General features: G+C 40.0%; 2 protein-coding genes across 7 annotated transcripts in view; one reads left to right on the top strand and one right to left on the bottom strand.

Moving 5' to 3' along the window:
* Positions 1–11,618, top strand: part of TRAPPC8 (trafficking protein particle complex subunit 8) — a 51,244-nt gene extending 39,626 nt beyond the window's left edge. For all 6 annotated transcript variants that reach the window (XM_035125150.3, XM_035125149.3, XM_088675437.1 and 3 more), the window contains 10 exons: positions 661–808; positions 2,365–2,461; positions 2,947–3,015; positions 3,108–3,148; positions 3,807–3,992; positions 4,484–4,585; positions 5,166–5,213; positions 5,423–5,568; positions 6,737–6,826; positions 10,511–11,618. In XM_035125150.3, coding sequence (XP_034981041.1) covers positions 661–808; positions 2,365–2,461; positions 2,947–3,015; positions 3,108–3,148; positions 3,807–3,992; positions 4,484–4,585; positions 5,166–5,213; positions 5,423–5,568; positions 6,737–6,826; positions 10,511–10,745 — 1,162 coding nt within the window. In that variant the 3' untranslated portion in view covers positions 10,746–11,618. The remainder of the gene's footprint in view (positions 1–660; positions 809–2,364; positions 2,462–2,946; positions 3,016–3,107; positions 3,149–3,806; positions 3,993–4,483; positions 4,586–5,165; positions 5,214–5,422; positions 5,569–6,736; positions 6,827–10,510) is intronic.
* A 1,902-nt stretch (positions 11,619–13,520) lies between these two features.
* CATSPERD (catsper channel auxiliary subunit delta) lies at positions 13,521–18,630 on the bottom strand. Its single transcript, XM_035125565.3, has one exon. The coding sequence runs from the start codon at positions 17,537–17,539 to the stop codon at positions 15,161–15,163; it is 2,379 nt and encodes a 792-aa protein (XP_034981456.1). The 5' UTR covers positions 17,540–18,630; the 3' UTR covers positions 13,521–15,160.
* Between the last annotated feature and the right edge of the window lie 3,229 nt (positions 18,631–21,859).

Genomic DNA, 21,859 nt, shown 5'->3' with positions numbered 1-21,859 from the left:
GCTGCTTTTCCACATACATATGCTTAAAGTAGCTCACAACAGAACAAAAACGAAAATCAATACATTGTTACAGTAACAAATGACAAATCATTTCAAGACATAACATGGCAATCCAACAAATAAAAGAATTCCATGCACTTATACATTTGGACACCTCTTAAAACACCTCAGCCACATTTGGCATGAGGCCATGGAGTAGGTTTTTGTCTATTTTTGGATACCAGTGGATACCATTTTGTAACAAAATGGCAGACTACACAGCAGTGTACCACATAAAAATACAATATACCATAAAATAATACACAATTCAGAATAAGTGTAAATCACAATGATCAACAGCACACACCACTGGGATCACAGTTCAGGGAACACCTCTGTGATTTAAAAACAAGTATTAAGCAAGCACCTGAAGCTAAACGGTTATTGCTTGCCTGCTATTAGTAGTAAGGGAGTCCAGTAAGGCGGGTGGCATCAGATATGTGGAACTTTTTAGAGTGAAATGAAACGATGCAATTCAGTGGGCCTGTAGATGCAACAGAGCGAATTTCCCCCCATTTTTAATGCAAGCCATCTTAATTGTTAGTGAACAACTTCCTGGTGCTGAAGTGCATGTGAGGGAAATACAAAGGTGGTGAAATGTTACAGATTTTTTCTTTCCAGTCACAGAGTATTGAGACATACTGCCGTTATTTGTACCAGTCGATCCCTGACTGTACAAGCTACCGTATATCGAAGCAATGCTCTTGAGGATGAAAAAGGTGATGGCGACAATATGCTAGTGTTTGTGGATGTGGAAAATATCAATACCGTAAGTCCGCTCAGAACTCGGTCCAACAGTGATTGTATTTTTAAATTGAAGCTTGCTGTCCTCAGAGAAAATGCCGGGAGTGTGTAAGATATCCTTAGGTGGGATAAGAATGCACACACCCCTGCTTGAAGGCAGGATCATAGAACCTTTAAAGGAAGTTGTCCCTTCCCCTGGAGCTTCAGTTTGCTCAGAGCGCATTGCTTATCTTTGTCTTCTCTGACTTTTTAATATATATTTATAGATCTGTGCATAGAGTTAGTCTCTTAAAACTAATTTTCAAAAACTAATTTTACTGGATTGAAAGTTCAGAATAGGCATAGGCAAACTCCTGTCCTCCAGATGTTTGGGACTGCACTTCCCATCATCCCTGACCACTGGCGCTGTTAGCTAGGGATGATGGGAATTGTAGTCCCAAACATCGGGTGGGACGGAGTTGCCTATGCCTGGTTCAGAATAAAGTAATTTTAGTACCATCCCCTGTTCTATTGAACCGATGGCGATGCAGATGTTTAACTTCTAACAGTATCTAGGATAGGGTAAATTTAGAAATGTCACTTTGTAGTATTCAGCTTCATTATGCATAATTAAAATAATTGGCCTGTTCTGAACCTCTTCAGACATCATTTTCTCTCTAGAAGTCTAGCTTGGGAGAAATTGGAATGTGCTTCTGGCAAATGGGCCTCCACCCCTGTACCTACCACACTTGGTTTGCTATGGAAGGAAGTGATTAACCAGATTTAAGAGATTCTGTGCCTTTGTTCCTCTGAGATTAAAATCTCTATACAGAGGGTATAAACTTGCAGTGTTAGGAGAGATCTCCACATTCAAATGAATGTAGGATCTTCTGATTCAGTTGCTTTCTTTATTAGTCTACAATGAAGGGAGCAGAGGAACAAGCTGACCACCTTAAGGCCCACTTCTAGACTCTCTCCAGGCATGAACCTGGGGAGGTGGAGATAATGTGCTTATGCAGGGCTTTGTTCGTTTCATTTTTTCAGTGGACAGATTAAAATAGGTATGAAAAATGTGAATAATGAAATCTGGAAGATTTTCAGGTGCCACAACTCACACTCTCTTTTTTTATATGTAAACTTTACTTGTCACTAACTCATGCAATGTATTAAATGCTATCGAACAAATGCAGCCAGAGTTGAATTAGGGATAATTAGGTATCCTTAAAGTATACACCAGCTTAAAGTGCTTCCTGACGGGGCCTTTTATCGCGAGCAGGTCATTGAGATTTGATTTTTCTGTGTGCATGTTTGGCATGTTAGATTGTGTACATACATGTTCATCACCCCATAATCATGGATTGCTGTCCAATACCAGTGGGTGAAATTTGATGGAATGTTTCTGGAGGGTTTTTTTGTCCCTCCACTGTCCTTTTTCTGTTCTGGAAGCACCATTTTGTTAATTGTCCTGATCTAACGTTTTCAGAAAGACGCATGAATAAAAATACTAAATATTTTGAGTGATATCAAGCCATTGAACATTTTCTATTATATGACTTAATTAACTTTCATCTCTTATCTCTGTTTTTGGTGTGTGCTTATTAGAGTGAAGCTGGTGTAAAAGAATTTCACATAGTACAAGTATCTAGTAACAGCAAGAACTGGAAATTGCAGGAATCCATAAATCTGTCTGAAGACAAAGGTTTGTGAATTGTAGAAGTAGATATGATAGTTCAAATTCTGTTTTGTATAAATGTTTAGGCTTGGATCCTAAGAACTGCAAGTTCAGCTCGTCAAATGGAACTTTCCTGCTTCCTTTTGACTGCAGCTCCCTGCATCCCCAAAAACTGTTCCTGAGGTTCTGTAGGACATTATTTAATGTAGGGGTGGGGGGTGGGGAGGGAACAGTAGTTGTGCTTGGGAAGTGGTTGAAAAGTTCTGGGCCAAAAATTGTAACGTGTCAAAAGTAAAAGATTTAGAAGCATAAGAAAAATAAAAATATGTAATAGTATTACCCTATTACACACACACACACACACACACACACACACACACACACACACACACAAACACAAGTTTGTGATTGTGCTGTTGTGTGTAAAATATGTGAGCTTAGCAGTTATGATGTTAAAGTGTAAACTTCTATGACATGAGAAGCAATCCATATTTGGTCATTCCTTCTATCAGATATTAAGCTGGCTAACAGAGAGAAAGGAAAACTGTGCTTGAAAGCAGTAAGATGCAAGCATTTCGTAGGTAAGTATTCAGTTTTTTTCATTATAATATTTCTATAATTAAATTTTCATTCATTTTTATGGGCTAACGTTTTTCTCCCTTTTCATTTGTAGAAAATTATACATTTGCAGATATCGTTTTTGGAAGTGAACAGGTATACATGTCATATTTTTTAATGCATTTATACAGTGGTGTAATATAACCACATGAGTAAAGCATTTATTCCAATATATGATCTTGGTGATGGAAAAAACCTTGCTAAATCTAAAACACAGAAAAATCAATGGTCCAAGTACCCATGTACTGAATAATAATAATAATGAAGTATTGATATATTTTATGTAGTTATTCACAAAGCTCAGGAACCCTAATGCCCCCAAAGGCATTTTAAAAACGTAATAATTACTCAAGTACAGTCACATTCTCTCTTCCACATTGTATATACAGATTTAGACATAAGCAGAATATGACCACAATCAATGTGCATATCTAAATATTTCTTGGCCTTTGTTCAGAACAGCTCTGCTGAACTGAACTGCTTTTTTAAAAGTGCAGTGTTTGAGTGCACAGTGACAAGCATACAGTGGGATCATTTCCCTTGTTAAATGAAATTCTTGCAGTAAATTCCCAGACTGTTTGGAACTGGAGGAACATGATGAACAAGTTGGGGTTTCTGTGGAATTATAATTTGAAGAGGCAACCTCTGAATGCACATCATTCTTGGATTCCAGTTTACTGTATAGTCATGTTTTTTAAACAAATATGTTCCTGGCTATTTCTGAAGAACAACACCTCTGTTCCTTTTTTCGTAGATAATCAGTTCAACCAGTCCATGTGCAGATTTCTTTTTCCGAAGCTTATATTCTGACTTAAAAAGAGCTCGATCACAGCAAAGTGTGCACACATCACAAGGAGCTGCAAAACCACATCTTGACAATGCTGTCAGACTAATACAGAAGTGCAGTGAGGTGGATTTGAACATCATTGTACTTTGGAAAGTATGTATAAAATATAAAATATTTCCACAAATAAGCAAAACAGTACAACCTAAGCATACAAAACAGTAGAGATAAGCTGCGTACTGTTATTTACTGACACAGACCTAGGAGACGGGGGCCATTTTAAAACACTTCCTAAAGGATAGCATTGTCAGCCCTCTGGTGAATGTATCTGGAGATGAAGTTCCACAATTGGACTGCATCAGAGAACACCCTGTTTCCAGTAACTGCCCACCTAACTACATGTTTTTAAATATGTCATTTTAAGGGTTCTTTATAAATGTATTTAATAACCAAATAAAAGTATTGGGATGGCTATACTTTATTAGCAGTACTCAACAATATATTCTACAATAGATCTATAAAAAGGTTATTATTTTAACCATATTTGTGTCCATTCTTAGCTGCCAGTATTTGGAAAATTCCTGTTACAACTTACACCTTACAAATTTGTTTATGTTGTGATCTTTTTCAACCTTTTCCTCAAACAGGCATATGTGGTGGAGGATAACAAGCAACTCATTTTGGAAGGACAGCATCATGTTGTACTTCATACAGTAGGGAAGGAGGCATTTTCTTTCCCTCAAAAACAGGTATCATGGAAGAATTACTCTTTTTTGTTTTTAAGGAAAGCAAGGGTATGTTTTTTTTTACACAAAAGCTTTATTGCAGTCCACAGACCCACACAGTAGAACAATAATCAACAGTTATTAAGGTATAAAATCAGCCTTGCTAGCATTTTAATAGATGAACTTTGAAAAATATTTTTTTGGGGGGGGGGGAATCTTGACCAGGTGGATTTCAGGCAGAATGCAATAACATAGTCTATATTAGAAGTTCCATTATTAATAACACAATAAATGTAGGAGTATTGAGATACTGCCAAACGCTTGGAATGAAGGTTGAACTAGGGTGCTGTATGGGGGGGATATGACGATTTATTAACCTGTTTTCTTGAAGCATGTCTAAACAAAAGTTATTTTGAGTCAAGTGCAAACATAAGGATGACTTCCTTCCACCTATAGATCATGACTCAATCTTGGGAAATGGTGCACATATTAACCATGATTAAGGCCAGCCAGGATTTCCCTTAGCAAAGGATCTTGAACTAACTTTAATTAGCATATTTGTGGATGGAATATATTATCTTGCTCTTATACCTTTGTTTTTTAGGGTTTTAAAAAAATACTCGGGAATTCTGACTGGGAAGACTTGGAACAGGTATGGGAATCCAGTGCTGTATGGTCACCATTTCTGTTATCTGTTTGATCATATTGGACATTTCTTCTGCATTTGTTTTAAAGAAGGAATGAATGAACAGTGTTTTCCTCTTACATGATTTGAATAAAATCTCTTCTGTATTTCTCACATGCGGGATTGAGTTCTTCTTGATTTTATACGACTTTGCTTATTTAACACTTGTATTCCAGGAGTCATCGGAGATAGGGCTCTTCAATTTTTTTCGGCCAGAAAACACATCGGTTCCTGCTAGGCCATCTCTGGATCAGTTTTCCAGCCTTATTAAAACTAGTCTTCATTATCCAGAAACCTATAACCACCCATTTCATCAAAAAAGGTTTGAATGCTTCTTGGTTTTAATTTAAGGAATTTAGATATTGTTGAATGTGATGCAACTAGTCTTCAGTGGAAGAACTATGCAGTGCAACACTGAACTACAAAGAATGAAAAGAAATGACCATTGTAATAGTTAGCCTTTAAATTTTAGTAGTTATTTAAAATTTAAAGGCTATCTTTCATCACTGTTAAATAATACCACAAAGGCCTCTTTTGAAGCGGAGTGTTTGGGAGGGATCTTGAGTATGGGAAGCTGGTGTAACTCTTTTTTGCTGACATAAATTCTGCTGGGTTGCTAAGTCACATGATCAAGCTGAATGGTGTAAAGATCCACAATAAGTCGATCCTGCCTGGTCCTGCCCCCACCACTCCCCCAGGATGCCCATTTCCAGGACGTATGCTGGTGTAAATTCTGTTGGTCCTTCTGGCTGAGCTGAAGAGCCACCACATCCTAACTAACTCATTGAAATGGAGCTGGGGTTAGGCTTCCATCCTTTGCATTCTCAAATGTTGAGTAAATTCAAGAGCTGAAAGAACAATGGGAGTTTCTCATGCTGAAGATCATTTTTTAAAATCAAAACTTCGGTCAACATAAACTAAGAACAACTTCATTCAAAATGTTGCTTTTTCTATTGTGTTTTAACACCCCATGTAAGGTAGGGGTGGAGATATGGTCATGTGTCTAGTTCAGCAAAGAAGGGTACAGCAGCTTCTGCTTCACAGTGCTGCATTCTCTTTGGCTAAACACTTGTTTCTAGCCTCATGTTGTCACTTTGCATTTGAACCCAGAAAGGAGAACGGAGGCTGTTGCAGAACAGCTTCATTATAATTTCCCATCTAGCTGAAGAATAATGATTCCTTTCTTTATTAAGAATTGTGGATGAGACAAAAGTAGTCCCACATGTTGATAGGTTGCCTGAGCATTTTGGCACAAGAGCATAGTGTGCTAAAGATAATGCTGCCATCAGTGGACAATCCCTGCTCCAGAGACCTTGTAATTGAAAGATGTTTGTGAACAAACACAGGTAACCTAGCTAAAATGGTGATTTATTTTGGAATTATAACTATTTTTCATTCTTGTTAATAAGGTCAATATTGTGCTGTGTAGTTGTGTTTTCCAAAGTCAGAAGTACCAGGACAAAGCTTCTAATGAGACTTTTCTTTTGTAGCCTTTGTATAGTACCAGTCACTCTTCTACTTTCAAATTGCTCTCAGGCTGATGTTGATGTGATCATTGACTTGCGACATAAAACAACAAGGTAATATTCTAAAGCTAAATTTTATATTAATGAAGAAATCAAATTTAGATACTCGCCTCTAGACAACATACCGTAAATAAAAGGGAAACCACCTCTCTGTATATGAACCACTTACAGTGGTACCTCTACTTACGAATAACTCTACTTACGAATGGAGCTCCGTCCGCCATCTTGGATGCGGTTTAGATAGGATTTTTTCTACCGGTACTTACGAATTTTTAGATAGGGTTGCTTCGACTTACAATTTTTTTCTACTTACGAATGTGCGTTCGGAACGCATTAAATTCATAAGTAGAGGTACCACTGTACTTCTAAAGGTTTATTGAAGGCAGTGGAAAAGTTACAAATGATGAAGGAGAAATGTTATCTAAAATTTCAGCTCAACAGTTTCAAATCTCTACTCACTTGCAAAGCTTCCTGGGTGATATTGTTGCAAGCAGTATCTTTCAGCCAGTATCTCGCATCACAAATTTAGGATAAAAAGAGTTGGGAATCATGTTTGCAGCCCAGACCTTGGAGGGGAGGATAACAGTGTAACAAATTAGTAGGTAACTAAGTACTTCACATGTTTTCCCAATTTATAATTTTGTGTTATGTAGGGGTGATTCAGAGGATTCCTTGTTAGATCCTACTCTGAAATATTATTGTGAGGAAAGTCAATCCAGTTTGTTGACTCTGACATTCATAATCTGTTGGGGGAAATGTGTCTGGATTTATTCCTCATATTATTCCTTTGGTTCTCTAACATGCACACACACAGTGACACCAGTTCAGTTCTAGAATGTGTTCCCACATATTGGACACCATTGATGTTTCAGGACTTAGCAATTATAAATGTGTACTGTTGCAAAATTCAACCACAAAACTGGGAAAGCAACACTGGCAGGAAAAGGGGAGGAGGGAACTCCCAAGTGCTTAAAATGAGATTTATTCCAAGCCCAACACACATTGGAATAAATCTTTCCTTGGAGGGTCTCTTGCATTTAAGAATTGCTGCTAAAACATGTCTCTGAGTAAGAATTTGTTCTGAAACATGTTGGGCATAAATATTATTTCTTCCCCTTCTATTTGCCAGGAGGTGAAGGGACCAGTGGCCATGATCTTAGTTTTTTTGATGTTGAGCTTCAGACCTTATTTTGCGCTCTCCTCTTCCACACTCATTAAAAGGTTCTTTAATTCCTCCTCATTTTCTGCCATCAAGGCTGTGTCATCAGCATATCTGAGGTTGTTGATATTCCTTCCGGCAATCTTAATTCCGGTTTGGGATTCATCCAGTCCAGTCTTTCGCATGATGAGTTCTGCATATAAGTTAAATAAGCAGGGAGACAATATACAGCCTTGTCATACTCCTTTCCCAATTTTGAACCAATCAGTTATTCCATATCCAGTTCTAACTGTAACTTCTTGTCCCACATAGAGATTTCTCAGAAGACAGATGAGGTGATCAGGCACTCCCATTTCTTTAAGAACTTGCAATAGTTTGCTGTGGTCAACACAGTCAAATGCTTTTGCGTAGTCAATGAAGCAGAAGTAGATGTTTTTCTGGAACTCTCTAGCTTTCTCCGTAATCCAGCGCATGTTTGCAATTTGGTCTCTGGTTCCTCTGCCCCTTTGAAATCCAGCTTGCACTTCTGGGAGTTCTCGGTCCACATACTGCTTAAGCTTGCCTTGTAGAATTTTAAGCATAACCTTGCTAGTGTGTGAAATGAGCGCAATTGTGCAGTAGTTGGAGCATTCTTTGGCACTGCCCTCCTTTGGGATTGGGATGTAGACTGATCTTCTGCAATTCTCTGGCCACTGCTGAGTTTTCCAAACTTGCTGGCATATTGAGTGTAGCACCTTGACAGCATCATCTTTTAAAATTTTAAATAGTTCAGCTGGAATAGCATCACTTCCACTGGCCTTGTTATTAGCAGTGCTTTCTAAGGCCCATTTGCCTTCACTCTCCAGGATGTCTGGCTCAAGGTCAGCAACCACACTACCTGGGGTGTACAATACCTCCATATCTTTCTGGTATAATTCCTCTGTGTATTCTGGCCACCTCTTCTTGATGTCTTCTGCTTCTGTTAGGTCCTTTCCACTTTTGTTTTTTATTATGGTAATCTTTGTATGAAATGTTCCTTTCATATCTCCACTTTTCTTGAACAAATCTCTGGTTTTCCCCATTCTATTGTTTTCCTCTATTTCTTTGCATTGCTCGTTTAAGAAGGCCCTCTTGTCTCTCCTTGCTATTTTTTTTTAAAATCTGCATTCAATTTCCTGTATCTTTCACTATCTCCCTTACATTTTGCTTACCTTCTCTCCCCCACCATTTGTAAGGCCTCATTGGATAGCGACTTTGCTTTCTTGGATTTCCTTTTCATTGGGATGTTTTTCGTTGCTGCCTCCTGTATAATGTTACGAGCCTCCATCCATAGTTCTTCAGGCACTCTGTCCACCAAATCTAAATCCTTAAACCTGTTCCTCACTTCCACTGTGTATTCATAAGGGATTTGATTTAGATTGTGTCTTACTGGCCCAGTGGATTTTCCTACTTTCTTCAGTTTAAGCTGGAATTTTGCTACAAGAAGCTGGTGATCTGAGCCATAGTCCGCTCCAGGTCTTGTTTTTTGCTGACTGTATAGAGCTTCTCCATCTTTGGCTGCAGAGAATATACTCAATCTGATTTCAATGCTGCCCATCTGGTGATGTCCATGTGTAGAGGCATCTCTTGTGTTGTTGGAAAAGAGTGTTTGTGATGACCAGCTTGTTCTCTCGACAGAACTCTTATTAGCCTTTGCCTTGCTTCGTTTTGAACTCCAAGGCCAAACTTGCCAGTTGTTCCTTCTATTTCTTGATTCCCTACTTTAGCATTCCAATCCCCTATAATGAGAAGAACACCCTTCTTTGGTGTCATTTCTAGAAGGTGTTGTAAGTCTTCATAGAATTGATCAGTTTCACTTTCTTCAGCACCGGTAGTTGGTGCAAACTTCCAGACTAGATTATTGCAATTCACTCTATGTGGGACTACTCCTGAAAACTACTCAGAAATTTCAATATTGCTTTTTTAACTGCTATAACCTGCCCTGGAACGTTGTGGTGAAAGGTGGGTAAGAATTGAAATAGTAATAATAGGCTGTAAACTTTGGAATGCATTAAACTGAAATTCCTTGTACAGTGGAACCTCAGTTTACTCCTACCTTTGTCTATGAACGCCTCCGTTTACGAACGCCGCAGACCCGGAAGTGTTTACATCTGGGTTCCACGGCGTCAGATGCGTAGATTGCTTCTGCGCAGATTGTGCATGTGTAGAAGCGATCTGCGCAGCGTGTGCATGCGCAGAAGTGCTCTATCGGCACTACGCGCAGAAGTGTGCCTTTGGGGAGCAAATGCCTCCGTTTACGAATGCCTCCGTGGAACGGATTGTGTTTGTAAACTGAGGTTCCACTGTAGTGTGAATAAATAAGCAAAAAGCTAGTATAAATATGACTGGTTTTATTATATTTTTTATATGGCATTCAATTTCATTGTACTATGTACAATGTCAATAAAGTATCTATTCTATTCTATTATTCTATTCTATTCTATCCCAGTATGCTTTGATTAAATTACTGGATCACTGTCACTTTGGCTAAGTTACTCATAGGTTTATACTAAGACTATGGGGCATAAGCCGAAGAATCTGACATGTTTTCTCTTTTCCAGTCCAGAAACACTTGAAATCCATGGTTCATTTACTTGGCTTGGGCAAACACAATACAAGCTTCAGCTGAAAAGCCAGGAAGTATCCAGCCTGCAGTTAAAGGCCTGTTTCGTTCACACTGGAGTTTATAATCTTGGAACCCCACGAGTTTTTGCCAAGCTTTCGGACCAGGTTACTTTGTTTGAAACAAGTCAGCAGAACTCGATGCCAGCACTGATCATCATTGGCAATGTTTGACTTGCTGCAGGTTTTTTTAAACCAAAAGGAAAAGAAGTGTTTGAGTACTGTTACTTACTTCATTACTTTTAACCTGCAACCTTGGCATATGAACTGTTAAAATAGTGTAGATAAAATTCCAAACTATTACAACTACTTGTCTCCTTCTGTTTCATAATGCCTGGTACATTAGACTGGACAGAACATTTATTTTTAAAAAAGTATTCCATAAATTAAGTGGAAATACACAACATTACTGGTGATATCCAATGTTAGTCATGCTCAGAACAAACCCAATGAAATCAATTGACTTAATTTCTGTGGGTCTACTCCATGTAACTTAATTGGGTATCATCCTCCTGGTAACAGAATTGGAAACGGCTATATACCTTAGACCCTGTCAAATGCAGCCATACTGCTGTTAAAACCTGTGTTAATATTTGTGGCTGCATTAGGAAGCAATTTAGGACACAGACCCCTGCTGGCATTTTTATTTGTTTGTTTGTTCATGAACCATCTTTTCATAACATCATTTCTGTGAAGTTCAGTAAGATACAAAAATAAATCCTACCCAGTTTTTCATTTTCCACTTTAAAAAAAGTGAAATTGGGGCTTCTTTCATATTCTGATAGCCAGTCCTCTTTGCAAACTGCATATAACTCCACTTAATATCCTTTAAAAACAGAAAACCCCAGTTTAGATATGTTCTCATTCATCTCAGTACAAAATGCACTATTTCACAACCATTGAAGTTTGTCATGTAAACACATCCACTTTATTATGTAACTATAACAATTCAGATGATCTGTTTAAATTACCAGTTAATTAAGCTTTTCGAGAAATGTATTATATTTATAACAAATGTGCTGTAAATAGAATAAAATGTGCACCATATTCACTGTATTGATTTATTTCATAATGTTTCTGAAATGATGACAGAAATTAAGTAGATGCCTGTTAATGGTTTGTTCTGGACCGTTGTCTTGCCGCAGTAATAAACCAGATGAGAGCCAAGAAATTGAAGCTCAGTCCAGATTAAGATTGAGACACGAGACACTGTTAGTAGGTGGTACCCTAGGATGGGAGGTGGCTTGCTCTTGATGGGGTTACACTCCCTCTGGAGGAAAGGGCATGTAGTCTGGGGATCCTTCTGGATCCACTGGTGTCACTTGAAGTGCAGATGGCCTCGGTGGTGCGGAGTGCCTTCCACCAGCTTTGTCTGGTGGCCCAGCTGCACCAGTATCTGGACAGGGATAGCCTAACTTCTATCTTTTTTGTTTCGGTAACCTCTAGGTTACATTACTGCTTCACATTATATGTGGGGCTACCTCTGAAGAATGTTTGGCAGCCTCAACTGGTGCAGAATTTGGTGGCCAGGTTGCTCACCAGAACAAGACGGTCTGAGCATATAACACTGATCCTGGTCCAACTGCACTGACTGCAAGTTTCTGGGCACAATTAAAAATGCTGGGTTTTGACCTATAAAGCCTTAAGTGGCTCAGGACTGCAATACCTCAAGGACCACCTCTCCCCATATGAACTGACCTGGACCCTGTGATCATCATAGAGGCCCTCCATGAGAGTTCTAGAGGGTAGCAACATGAGAACATCCATTTTCTGTGGTGGCTGCCTGATCTCCCCAGGGAGGCTTGCCTTGCGCCTTCACTGCATATCTTTAAGTGCCGGGCAAAAATGTTTCTCTAACCAGGCCTTTGGCTGATTACACATTCTATAGCCTTTTAAATGTGTTTGTGGGATGGGATGTTATTGGTTTCTTTGGGCCTTTTTATGTATTTTGTGTTTTCATTTTGTATATGTTGTGAATTACCCTTTGATCTTTGGATGAAGGGCAGCATACAAGTTTAATAAATAATAATAGTGGCTTGATTGTGAGCTACCAGGCCCCCACCCAGATCTTGTTCTGACACCATTTTTAAGGTCACCTTTGACTGACACTTGCCTTTCAGGATGGTGATATGAATTGCTGCAATAACGCTTAGGACATGAGTGGGGAACCTTCAGATGTTGCTGGACCACAACTCTCATTATCCCTCATCATTTCCTATAGTGGCTGAGCTGTTGGAAGTTTAATGCCAAAAACAGGTGGAGGCCAGAGGTTCCCCACTCTTGCTATAGAATTTTCAAAGTTCTTTACATAACTACTCATAATTATCTATAATGGGCAAGAGACTAAAGGGAGGGGGGTTTCCTGGGGATCCCAAAGTAGAATCTCAAGGTAGGGGCAGTTCTGTAGGTTTTGGCCATGTCTACTTCTCCTTCAGCTTCCACAGGCCAGCACTTTTCCAGTAAGGAAGCTAACCCACCTTGTAGTTTCCATGAATTGTCTGTTGAGTTGACTTACACAATCTGCTCAGAGACATTGTGAGTTGAAGAGAGATGTGCAAAACAACTACTTGATTTGATCTTAATGCTCCATAGTGTTAGATAAGTAGCAAAGTTATCCAACAGAACAGCAAGATAGCCACTGTGAGTTAATTTGCCACTACTACTTGCCCTGGCAGGAAACTTGCGATTTAATTTACACGTCCTTCATCCTCTTACTTTCAGTTTTGTTCCCTCGATCACCCAGAGCAATTTTTACTTCCTTTACTTGCACTTGAGTACAGTTGACTTGCAACTTGTGCACATTTAACTTGTGGGATCATAGCTTTAAGCACTTGGTAGCCAACCAGCTGAAACTGAGCACATTAATCGCACCCAAGGCAGAAAGCTTGTATGTTTTAAAGTAGGGTTGTAATTTTTTTCTTGATTTTATTGTCTTATCTTTTTGTAAACCACTTTGAAGGGTTTTTTTTGCAATCAAGCAGTGTATAAATCAAACATGAACAGAATGCATATGCATTTTGGATAATGTGTGATCATGGATTAAAATCTCAGCACAGGAAATGCAGCAGGTGCGCAATAAACGGGAATGTGAACACCTCCTGGGCAACAATTCCTTCACCAGGGAAGCAAAACTAAACTAAACTAAACTAAACTAAACTAAATGCCCCTTTCAAAATGAGCCAGAAGTACAAATTGGGCATTCCCTTCTCTGTTTGAGTTTAGAGGAAAATTAGAGTGACACACACACACCAAAACACTGCTTCAAAGTGAACCAGAAACTACCTTCAACATTGTCTCAAGAAGGGACTTTCAAGATTAATTTGAAGCCAGTTTTGAGTCTTCAGTCATGCAGGTGTAACTGTTTCTGTAAGGCACTTGAGAATCAGAGTTCTGACTTTGTGAGCTGCAGTGCACTTCTGATCCAGGATGTTATGAACACATCTGCCCCAAGTATAGAAACGCAGCATGAGTTTGGAAGCAGTCAGACAGCTGTGAGCAGTTCCCCTCCCGCTCCGCCTGACACAGAATAGAATGTAGATAAGGTGTCAGGAGAGAGTGGGAGGGAGATAAGTCCGCCCCTCAAGCAATAAATCCCCTGAGCCAAAGGAGTAGATGTATGGGAAAGGTATTAGACAAGAAACAGAACAAGAAGCGTAAGGGTCATATGTTCAGGATATTCTGTAGAAGCAGGAAGCACTCCTTAGAAGGGTCAACTGACTCATATGGCACAGCTGCTCGGTTAAACGTCGGAGGGTAATTGTTTGTATTGCAATGAATCTTCAAGCTAATTACAACTTGTGTGCTGTGTTATCAAGACAACAGCCTGGGCTCCTGACACAGGATACCCAACCCCTACACACACATACACACAGAGAGAGCACTCTCTTATCTCCCTACAAATCATTTCCAATATAAATATCTATCTCTAAATCAAATCCAACATTTTTCTCATCCAATTTTCAAAATACTGAGAAGTTTGCACTTTTTAAAAAATAATGGGGCAAGAAGAGAGTAACATGGGCTGCTTGCTTAGTATTTCAGCCTTCAAGGTAGCATACCATGTAGCATCAGAGTGCATTAGAGAGCTTCCCCCCCAAAAAAAATCCAAAGCCCATGTGACAACTGTTTCCACCCATACTGGAAAAAAAACCAACCCCCCCCCACAAACCTAACACAGGTTACTGTGCAGTAAGATTACTGCCTATGAAGCACTATTCTGCGCATATTTGGATAGGGAAGAAAGAAAGAAAGAAAGAAAGAAAAAATGAAATGTGAAAAACAGTTTTCTTGAGTCTGTGCCCTTCCCCCCTGTTCCCCCTCCTTCCATGGATGCATAAGAACAGTGCATTACTCTCTCCCACTGTGGATTTGGAGCTGTGGGTTTGCTCAGTGCATGTACTTCTACTGCTAAAGTCAGAGAACCATCCACAAAGCACTTTCTTTTGACAACTTGTATTTATTAAACTCATACATTTTTAAAGCATCCCTTATCCATAAATATTGGTTTGCAAACCAAATGGTATTTCCTTTCAGTGCTGTTGAGAATTAACCTACTCCTCCTCAGAGTATGACATTACAAGACTAAAATATTATGCCCAAACTGTTTTCATTCTTGCATTTTCCTTCATTAATTTAGGAAAGTAGTATACCATCAAAATGGAGCCAAATATGAGAACCAGAAAACTAATAAGTGTTTTACCAACATTGATCTGAGACTTTGGGAGGGCACCATGTACATACACACTGAAAACTGTTGTTAGGTCACAGTAGCTATATTGTGTATCTACAACAATGGCTTTGAAGACATATATGCCATTGTACTGTGGAAATAATATTCTGTTATTCTCATTCATATTTAGAACTTCATACGGCCTGGAAGCTGATGGCGGAGTCCCCTTTTCTTTGGCAATCTTACAATTTTCATAAATCAATCTGTTCCACATATCACTTGGCTCTCTTCCAGGATCCTCTTCTATCAGATCGATCCAGTTCTGCGCTTTTACCCTACACTCAGCTTCTACTTCATCCAGGAGATATTTATAATTATGCATTCCATGTATTTCATACAGTACAAAATCAGCAGAAACATATTCTATGAATTCATCATTGTCCCACAATTCAAGAATGGGAAGCCATGGGCTGTCATAGTACAACAGAATAGGACATCTCCAAAGGTCATAACGATAGGTAATGTTAAGGTTTGGCTGTACCAATTTTTTTCTTGCACGGAACTGTGGGTCATATACCTCTCGATCAATTGAATAAACAAAATTATTCTGCAGCACGATATCCTGAAAGAGACCTCTGTTGCATGCTGTTGTACTCTCAGAAATTTTGATACGTTTCTTAGGTGAACAGCCCACTACAATAAGGGCTGTCAATGGATGCATGTCAATACAGAATATGGCTTTGTTGTAGATGTCCACAGTGACTGTGGATATCCTGCTTGAGTAAAGAGTATCCTGAAACTCGCTGTGAGACATGCCCGAGAAAGCCTGTTGAAGCAGCCTAATATGTAGCCTGTATTTAGTGTTTCCGTCAAAGGTAAAGCCATCCTGATCAATATCTGCTTGAAATGCCAGCGCATGGGGATTGCTCACAGTTACATATGGATAGGTCCCACTGCCCGGCTTGGGCACGAATGTGACATTAAAATGAAGTTCCTGCTTCATATCAATGTAATATATTTTGTTATGGAAATCACCACTGAGGATCTCTACAGGACAGGGCTCCAGGGGTGGCCGTAAAGTCATGAGTGTGTCCTGAATGTTAATAATGCATTTCTGAAAATGATACAATTCAGAATCCGTGCTTGGAATAGGGCTCACAAAAACAAGCTCCCCAATATTCTCAAACATCATCGCCTCACAAGGGTCCGTGGGTTTGGCCGTGGTTTTATCAGCAATGTGTACCATCACTGTTGATTCCATGTCCAGCGTTCCATAGAAAAGTTTATGGCTCCTGGTGAGTGCTGCAATCTCATTTTTGTTGGCAGCTACATTACAAAGGCCTTTGTCACGCAAAGGTAATGTCACATTAACATATGTATCAGTGGGATGCACTGTTATCAGATCTACATTCAGGCCATGGTTGAAAGAGAACACGAAAGAGTCTTTTGTCCAAAGGAGAATAAAACCTCTCAGGCCAGGGGGAATTATGCCAAAAACAGATTCAGCTACATAGAGTTTCAGGTCGAATTTTGCACCTTGGTCTCGATGGTCTAAGTTTATATCTGTATATGTGAAATAAGCTTCCCCATCACCATCTGTTTTATTGAGGACAACTCCAAGTTGTGCCAAGGAAATAAAGTTGTAGACACCAATCAGTGCATTTTCGTAACTGGCAGGGCTTGTTTTTAAAAATCTGTATCCCCCATCTTTGGAGGTGAAGACATCAGTGGATTGAGCAGGATTTCCAGTTGAATAAGCAATAATGAAATTGCTGGTATCGTAACAATTGATGTCGTTCAAAGAATAACAGCAGTCCATGTTTGTGATATCTGTAATGGGGCTATCGATTCCAGTTGACACTTTCCAGGTTTTCCATGTGCTATAGAAATACAAATAGACCTTTTCATTTATTACGAAAAGCACTCGATTATTTTGCACAAAAAGAGCACTAGTGACTTCAGCTGGTGGGCTTTCCAATAGAGCTGGAATGGCCAGTGGCAAAAGACTGCTCTGAAAATTATCCTGGCTGAGGAAAACCTTTTCCCCAAGGTATAAGGCTGGAGGAGTCTGTCCTCCAAAGTAGAATGTCTCACATGGGTGTGGTATTAGAAGAGGGTCCTTATATTTGTATGAGAGAATAGTGCCTTGTGATACCATACTTGAATTGAAGGAGATGCTTGATATAATCAGTAGCTGATGAGTGCATGGCCAAGGATCACCCCTATCCAGACACAACAAAAAAATCGCTAATATGATTACAGAACAGCTTGGCTTCCGCAGTGCTGATTTCTGAATCATTCTCCTAAGCCAACCACGCAATGCATGGACAGATGTGTTCAGTGTGAATGCTGTTACCTGTAGTGCTTTTAAACGTCCGTTTTGCTCCAGATTCTAATTCAGTTATTCTGAATTCCAAGTGTATTTCAAGAGGCAGTTGGCTGTTAGATGGGGGAGGGGTACCTGAGGAGATGATGATTCTCAATATAGCTTCTGTGCTGCAGATGGCGCTTATAAGTGGTCCATGTTTCACAAGCATACAGTAGGTTGGTAGTACAATAGCTTTGTAAACAAGCATTTTTGTTTCCCTGCGAATGACCCAGTCCTCAAACACTCTCCACTTCAATCGGGAGAAAACTGCACTCGCAGAGCTCAGGTGATGCTGGATTTCAGCATCAATGTCAGCCCTTGTGGAAAGATAATTGCCCAGGTAGGAGAAGTGGTTGACGCTTTCCAACATTACATCATTGAGTTGGATTTGTGTTGCTGCAGAGGGTTTATTTGTGGTTGGTTCAGCACTTTGGTTTCTTGGATGTTGAGCGATAGGCCAAGCTTTCCATAAGCTTCCGCGAAGTTATTTAGGATGGTTTGATACTAGTGTAGCAGGGGCCCAAAGGGCCCAAATTAAGATGATAATGTAAATCCCTATAAATCCTGGAATATGCTTATATTAGTGAATTATGGTAACCTGTTGCTTTAAGAAACTGATTATCTAGCAAGATGCCGTTCTTTTACTAGAACAGAAGGTCAGCTAACACGCAAATCACAAAAATATAATTCATAAGTGAGAACACAAATTGTTACATGGTACATGTTACACATGTTCCCAACACGCATATTATATCACAATGTAACATATTATTGCGAATCAAAGGCCTAGTTAGCAATCCTTATTGCGCATGCGTATTAGAGTAGGTAATGACATTCGTATTAAATATGAAATGAGATAATGATGAATATTAAATATTAAATGATGCAATGCTTTATGTGCTTGGTTAAATCAAAATCCTTTGTCTGAAATGTTATAAATTCCTATGCCCAACGTTGGGCGGGGTTGCAGTTTTGCGAAAAGATTCGACTGTAACGTTATTGCTTTGCAATAAACAAAATGGACTCCTAACTCCTCTTGTCTCTGAGTTTTATTGGCCAACTCAGAAGATAAGCCATTTTTTTTTGTCTTACAACACTAGGACTATGTGTACTTTAGCCAGTGGCAGGTCAGAGACATTAACCTTTATCTTACTCCATTATTGGGCTCCAGCCTTTCCTATTCTGATTAGATTGTTACTTTAAAAGACAACTGTTCTATTAAGTTGCTCAGTGGTTGCTTCTCCTATCTCCTTTCAGATGGTCCTTAAGAGTCGTTTGGAAGCAATTCCACTTAATAGGATCTTTAAGGGCCTGAGTGTTCATTTTGCGCCTTGGTTTCCTTCCTTGAAGCCTGCATTGAGGTATAATCTTGATAGCGATCGTGGAACATATTAATCAGTGATCTGTCCAGCAGTCGCCAGTCATCGTCATATCTCTGGTAAGGAGCACATCGTGGCGATCTTCAGCTCAGACAGCTTAGAGCAGTGTTTCTCAACCTTTTTTGGGCCACGGCACACTTGTTCCGTGAAAAAAATCACGAGGCACACCACCATTAAAAAAGTTAAAAAATTTAACTCTGTGCCGCCCTATATTATAATTATGACTGTAAGAAACACTTGCCAAATATTGCTTTCCGGCGGGTTAGTGTAGTGTATTGGCGGCCGCCAGGCTCGTTTGCACTGAGCTTTGGGAAAGAGGAGGAGAAATATTGCTTTCCGGTGGGTCAGTGTTGATTATTGGCGGCCGCCAGGCACGTGACAATGCAAATCGCCCTTCTCGTCGCCGCACGTCGCGGCACACCAGCCAGCGTCTCGCGGCACACTAGTGTGCCGCGGAACAGCAGTTGAGAAACTCTGGCTTAGAGTCTTAGACATACAGTGGTACCTTGGTTTACAACCATAATCCATTCCGGAGGTCCGGTTGTAAACCAAAATAGGTTGTAACCCAAGGCGCGCTTTCACCAATGGGACCCCCCCAATGGGTTGTAATAATAATTAAAAAGGGTTGTAATTCCAAAAAAAAGGGACACACACTTCCAGGTTTGACGTGGTTGTAATCCAAAATGGTTGCAAACCAAGGTACCTCTGTAGTCTAAGAGGTGCTAGTAGTTCAACTGTGGGTGCCTCCATGATATTTTAAATTAATTTTTTTGTCGAAAGAGTGTGTTAGTAATAACAAGGTAGTGTGCTGCACATATAGTCAAAAGTAAGATTCTGTTCTGGTTGCTGTTGCCAATTCCTTCTTTCCCAATAGATCGAAATCTCACCCAACTCTTGCATTAAATTAACCCAGGAGGATTATTTTATCCTCCTTAGGCTTATCTGATAGGATGGCATCCAGCTGATAATATTTTTCCCCCTTAATGTTTTCATTGGCATCCAGTGTTGGTGCATAAGCTCTTAAAATAGTGGCCTGTTGGTTTTTGGTGAGTTTTATTTGAAGGGTTGAAAGTTGCTCATTAATGCCAGTAGGGACTTCTGACAGGAGCTTTACAATATCATTTTTGATAGCAAAGCCTACCCCATGTATTTGACGTTCTTGTTCAGGTAGACCTTTACAGAAGAATGTGTAGACCTCCTTCTTCTTTCAGTTGTCCCTCTCCTGTTCTTCGAGTTTCTTGAAGTGCTGCAATATCAATGTTAAAACGTCACAACTCTCTTGCAATGATGGCAGTCCTGCATTTGGGGTGCTCATTATCTTTGTTATCTAGCGAAGTCCATATATTCCATGCTCCAAAGTTCAATTGTCTTTTACGACCGCTAGGTGGTGACCCCACTGGGTACGGTAATCCAGTCAGGGGGAAAAGTGAGGCAGACTATGTTTAGGGCACCTTTTATAGCCCCTCCCCCTTTTGGGGTTAGTAGAGTGGATTCTAAATAGGACTGCTCAGTTGTGGATACAGCTGCCGAGCTACTCAACTGCCTCATTGAGTCAGAATGACTGAATCTGTATTCACTGCCCATGAGCCGGTTCATGATTAGGGGCTTCCAGATTTCACGGTCCTGCCTCCGTTACCATTTGCTGATTGTCATGGGACTTTTTTGGGTTTGGGATGGGCATGAATTTATGTGTGTAGATCAGTGCACGCTGACCAACACAGTCTTCTCAGTAAGGCTCTGTCCCGATGGCATGAGTATCACAACGACCAGTAGATTCTTATCTGCTGCAGCCTTCATCCACCTTCACAGCCGTTGTAACATACCGTTTGTTATCTACTGCCTGTTCTGCCGTTGAGAACTTCTTGTATCGTTCTTTGTCTAACTCCTCCCCTTTGACCTTACCACCTTAGGTGAGCCTGCTGGGAGTACGAGACTCACGATAGCTTCGCTCACAAGCGTCATGATCCAGCGAGTGAGTGATGATCCTGCCCCAGCCTTATCCTACTCAACTTGGGTGCTTTGAACTCCCATCTTCTCCGTGGTTAAAACATATAATATTGTAAACAAACAAAAATAAAGATTCTTGTAAACTGACACCTGCTTTGTAGTAAGCATGACAGGAGGGGGCTGCAGAGATGCATAATCAAAGATGAAGAGGAGGAACAGGCTAAAGGAAGGCATGTGGAGGAGGCTCAGCATACACAATCTGCCTAAAAACAAGTTACAGCCATTCTTATGCTGGGCCCCTTGGCTGGCTTCAGAATTGGGAGAAAGAACTGATCAGTCCCTGGGACCTTGCAGGTGAAGGGCGGGGAGAGAGGTGGGTGGGTACACATATTCAGTACTTTTAAAATGTGGAAAAAGTTGTACACCACAGTACAATAATGTTTTTCTTTTGAAAAATTGAGGAATATACATATAAAGGCAGAGTGGAGAGCTTGTGATGTTTTGTCTGCCTGCCCCAATGCTATGTAGAGAAATCAACAGAAGGTAGGGCACAAGAATGGAGGAGGAGGAGGAAGGCTTTCAGCTTTAGCCCTGGCTAATTGCCAGCAAGATGCAGCCACATCTGAAACACAAATACTGCCTCCATTCAGTAAAAGAAAAGAGAAACTTGCACAGTTGGTTGGATGGAGAGAAAAACAGAGAGAGAAGGAACAGGGGAGAGAGTGAACTTCTCTTCCCCTCCCATATAGGCAAGTCCTTCCCTGCAGATCTATATGGGAAAAGGACAACTCAGTTGTCTTCAAATTAGCCCCAGATAAGTTTCAGACTCTGTTAATTGTAATTAATGTGAGCATGGTGAAGGATGCTGTTCAGTTTTATTTTAAAAGAAAGCGGAGGCTAAAAAGTTATTTAGAAAGTGACAAGT

This window comes from Zootoca vivipara, chromosome 8 (genome assembly GCF_965207765.1).
Source record: "Zootoca vivipara chromosome 8, rZooViv2.hap1.1, whole genome shotgun sequence".
Lineage (NCBI taxonomy): Eukaryota > Metazoa > Chordata > Lepidosauria > Squamata > Lacertidae > Zootoca > Zootoca vivipara.
The sequence above is the reverse complement of the archived record's forward strand: the minus strand, read 5'-3'. Positions and strand labels throughout refer to the sequence as shown.

Excerpts from the sequence above, each read along its gene's own strand:
- CATSPERD (XM_035125565.3), bottom strand. The coding sequence starts at position 17,539 with ATGATTCAGAAATCAGCACTGCGGAAGCCAAGCTGTTCTGTAATCATA.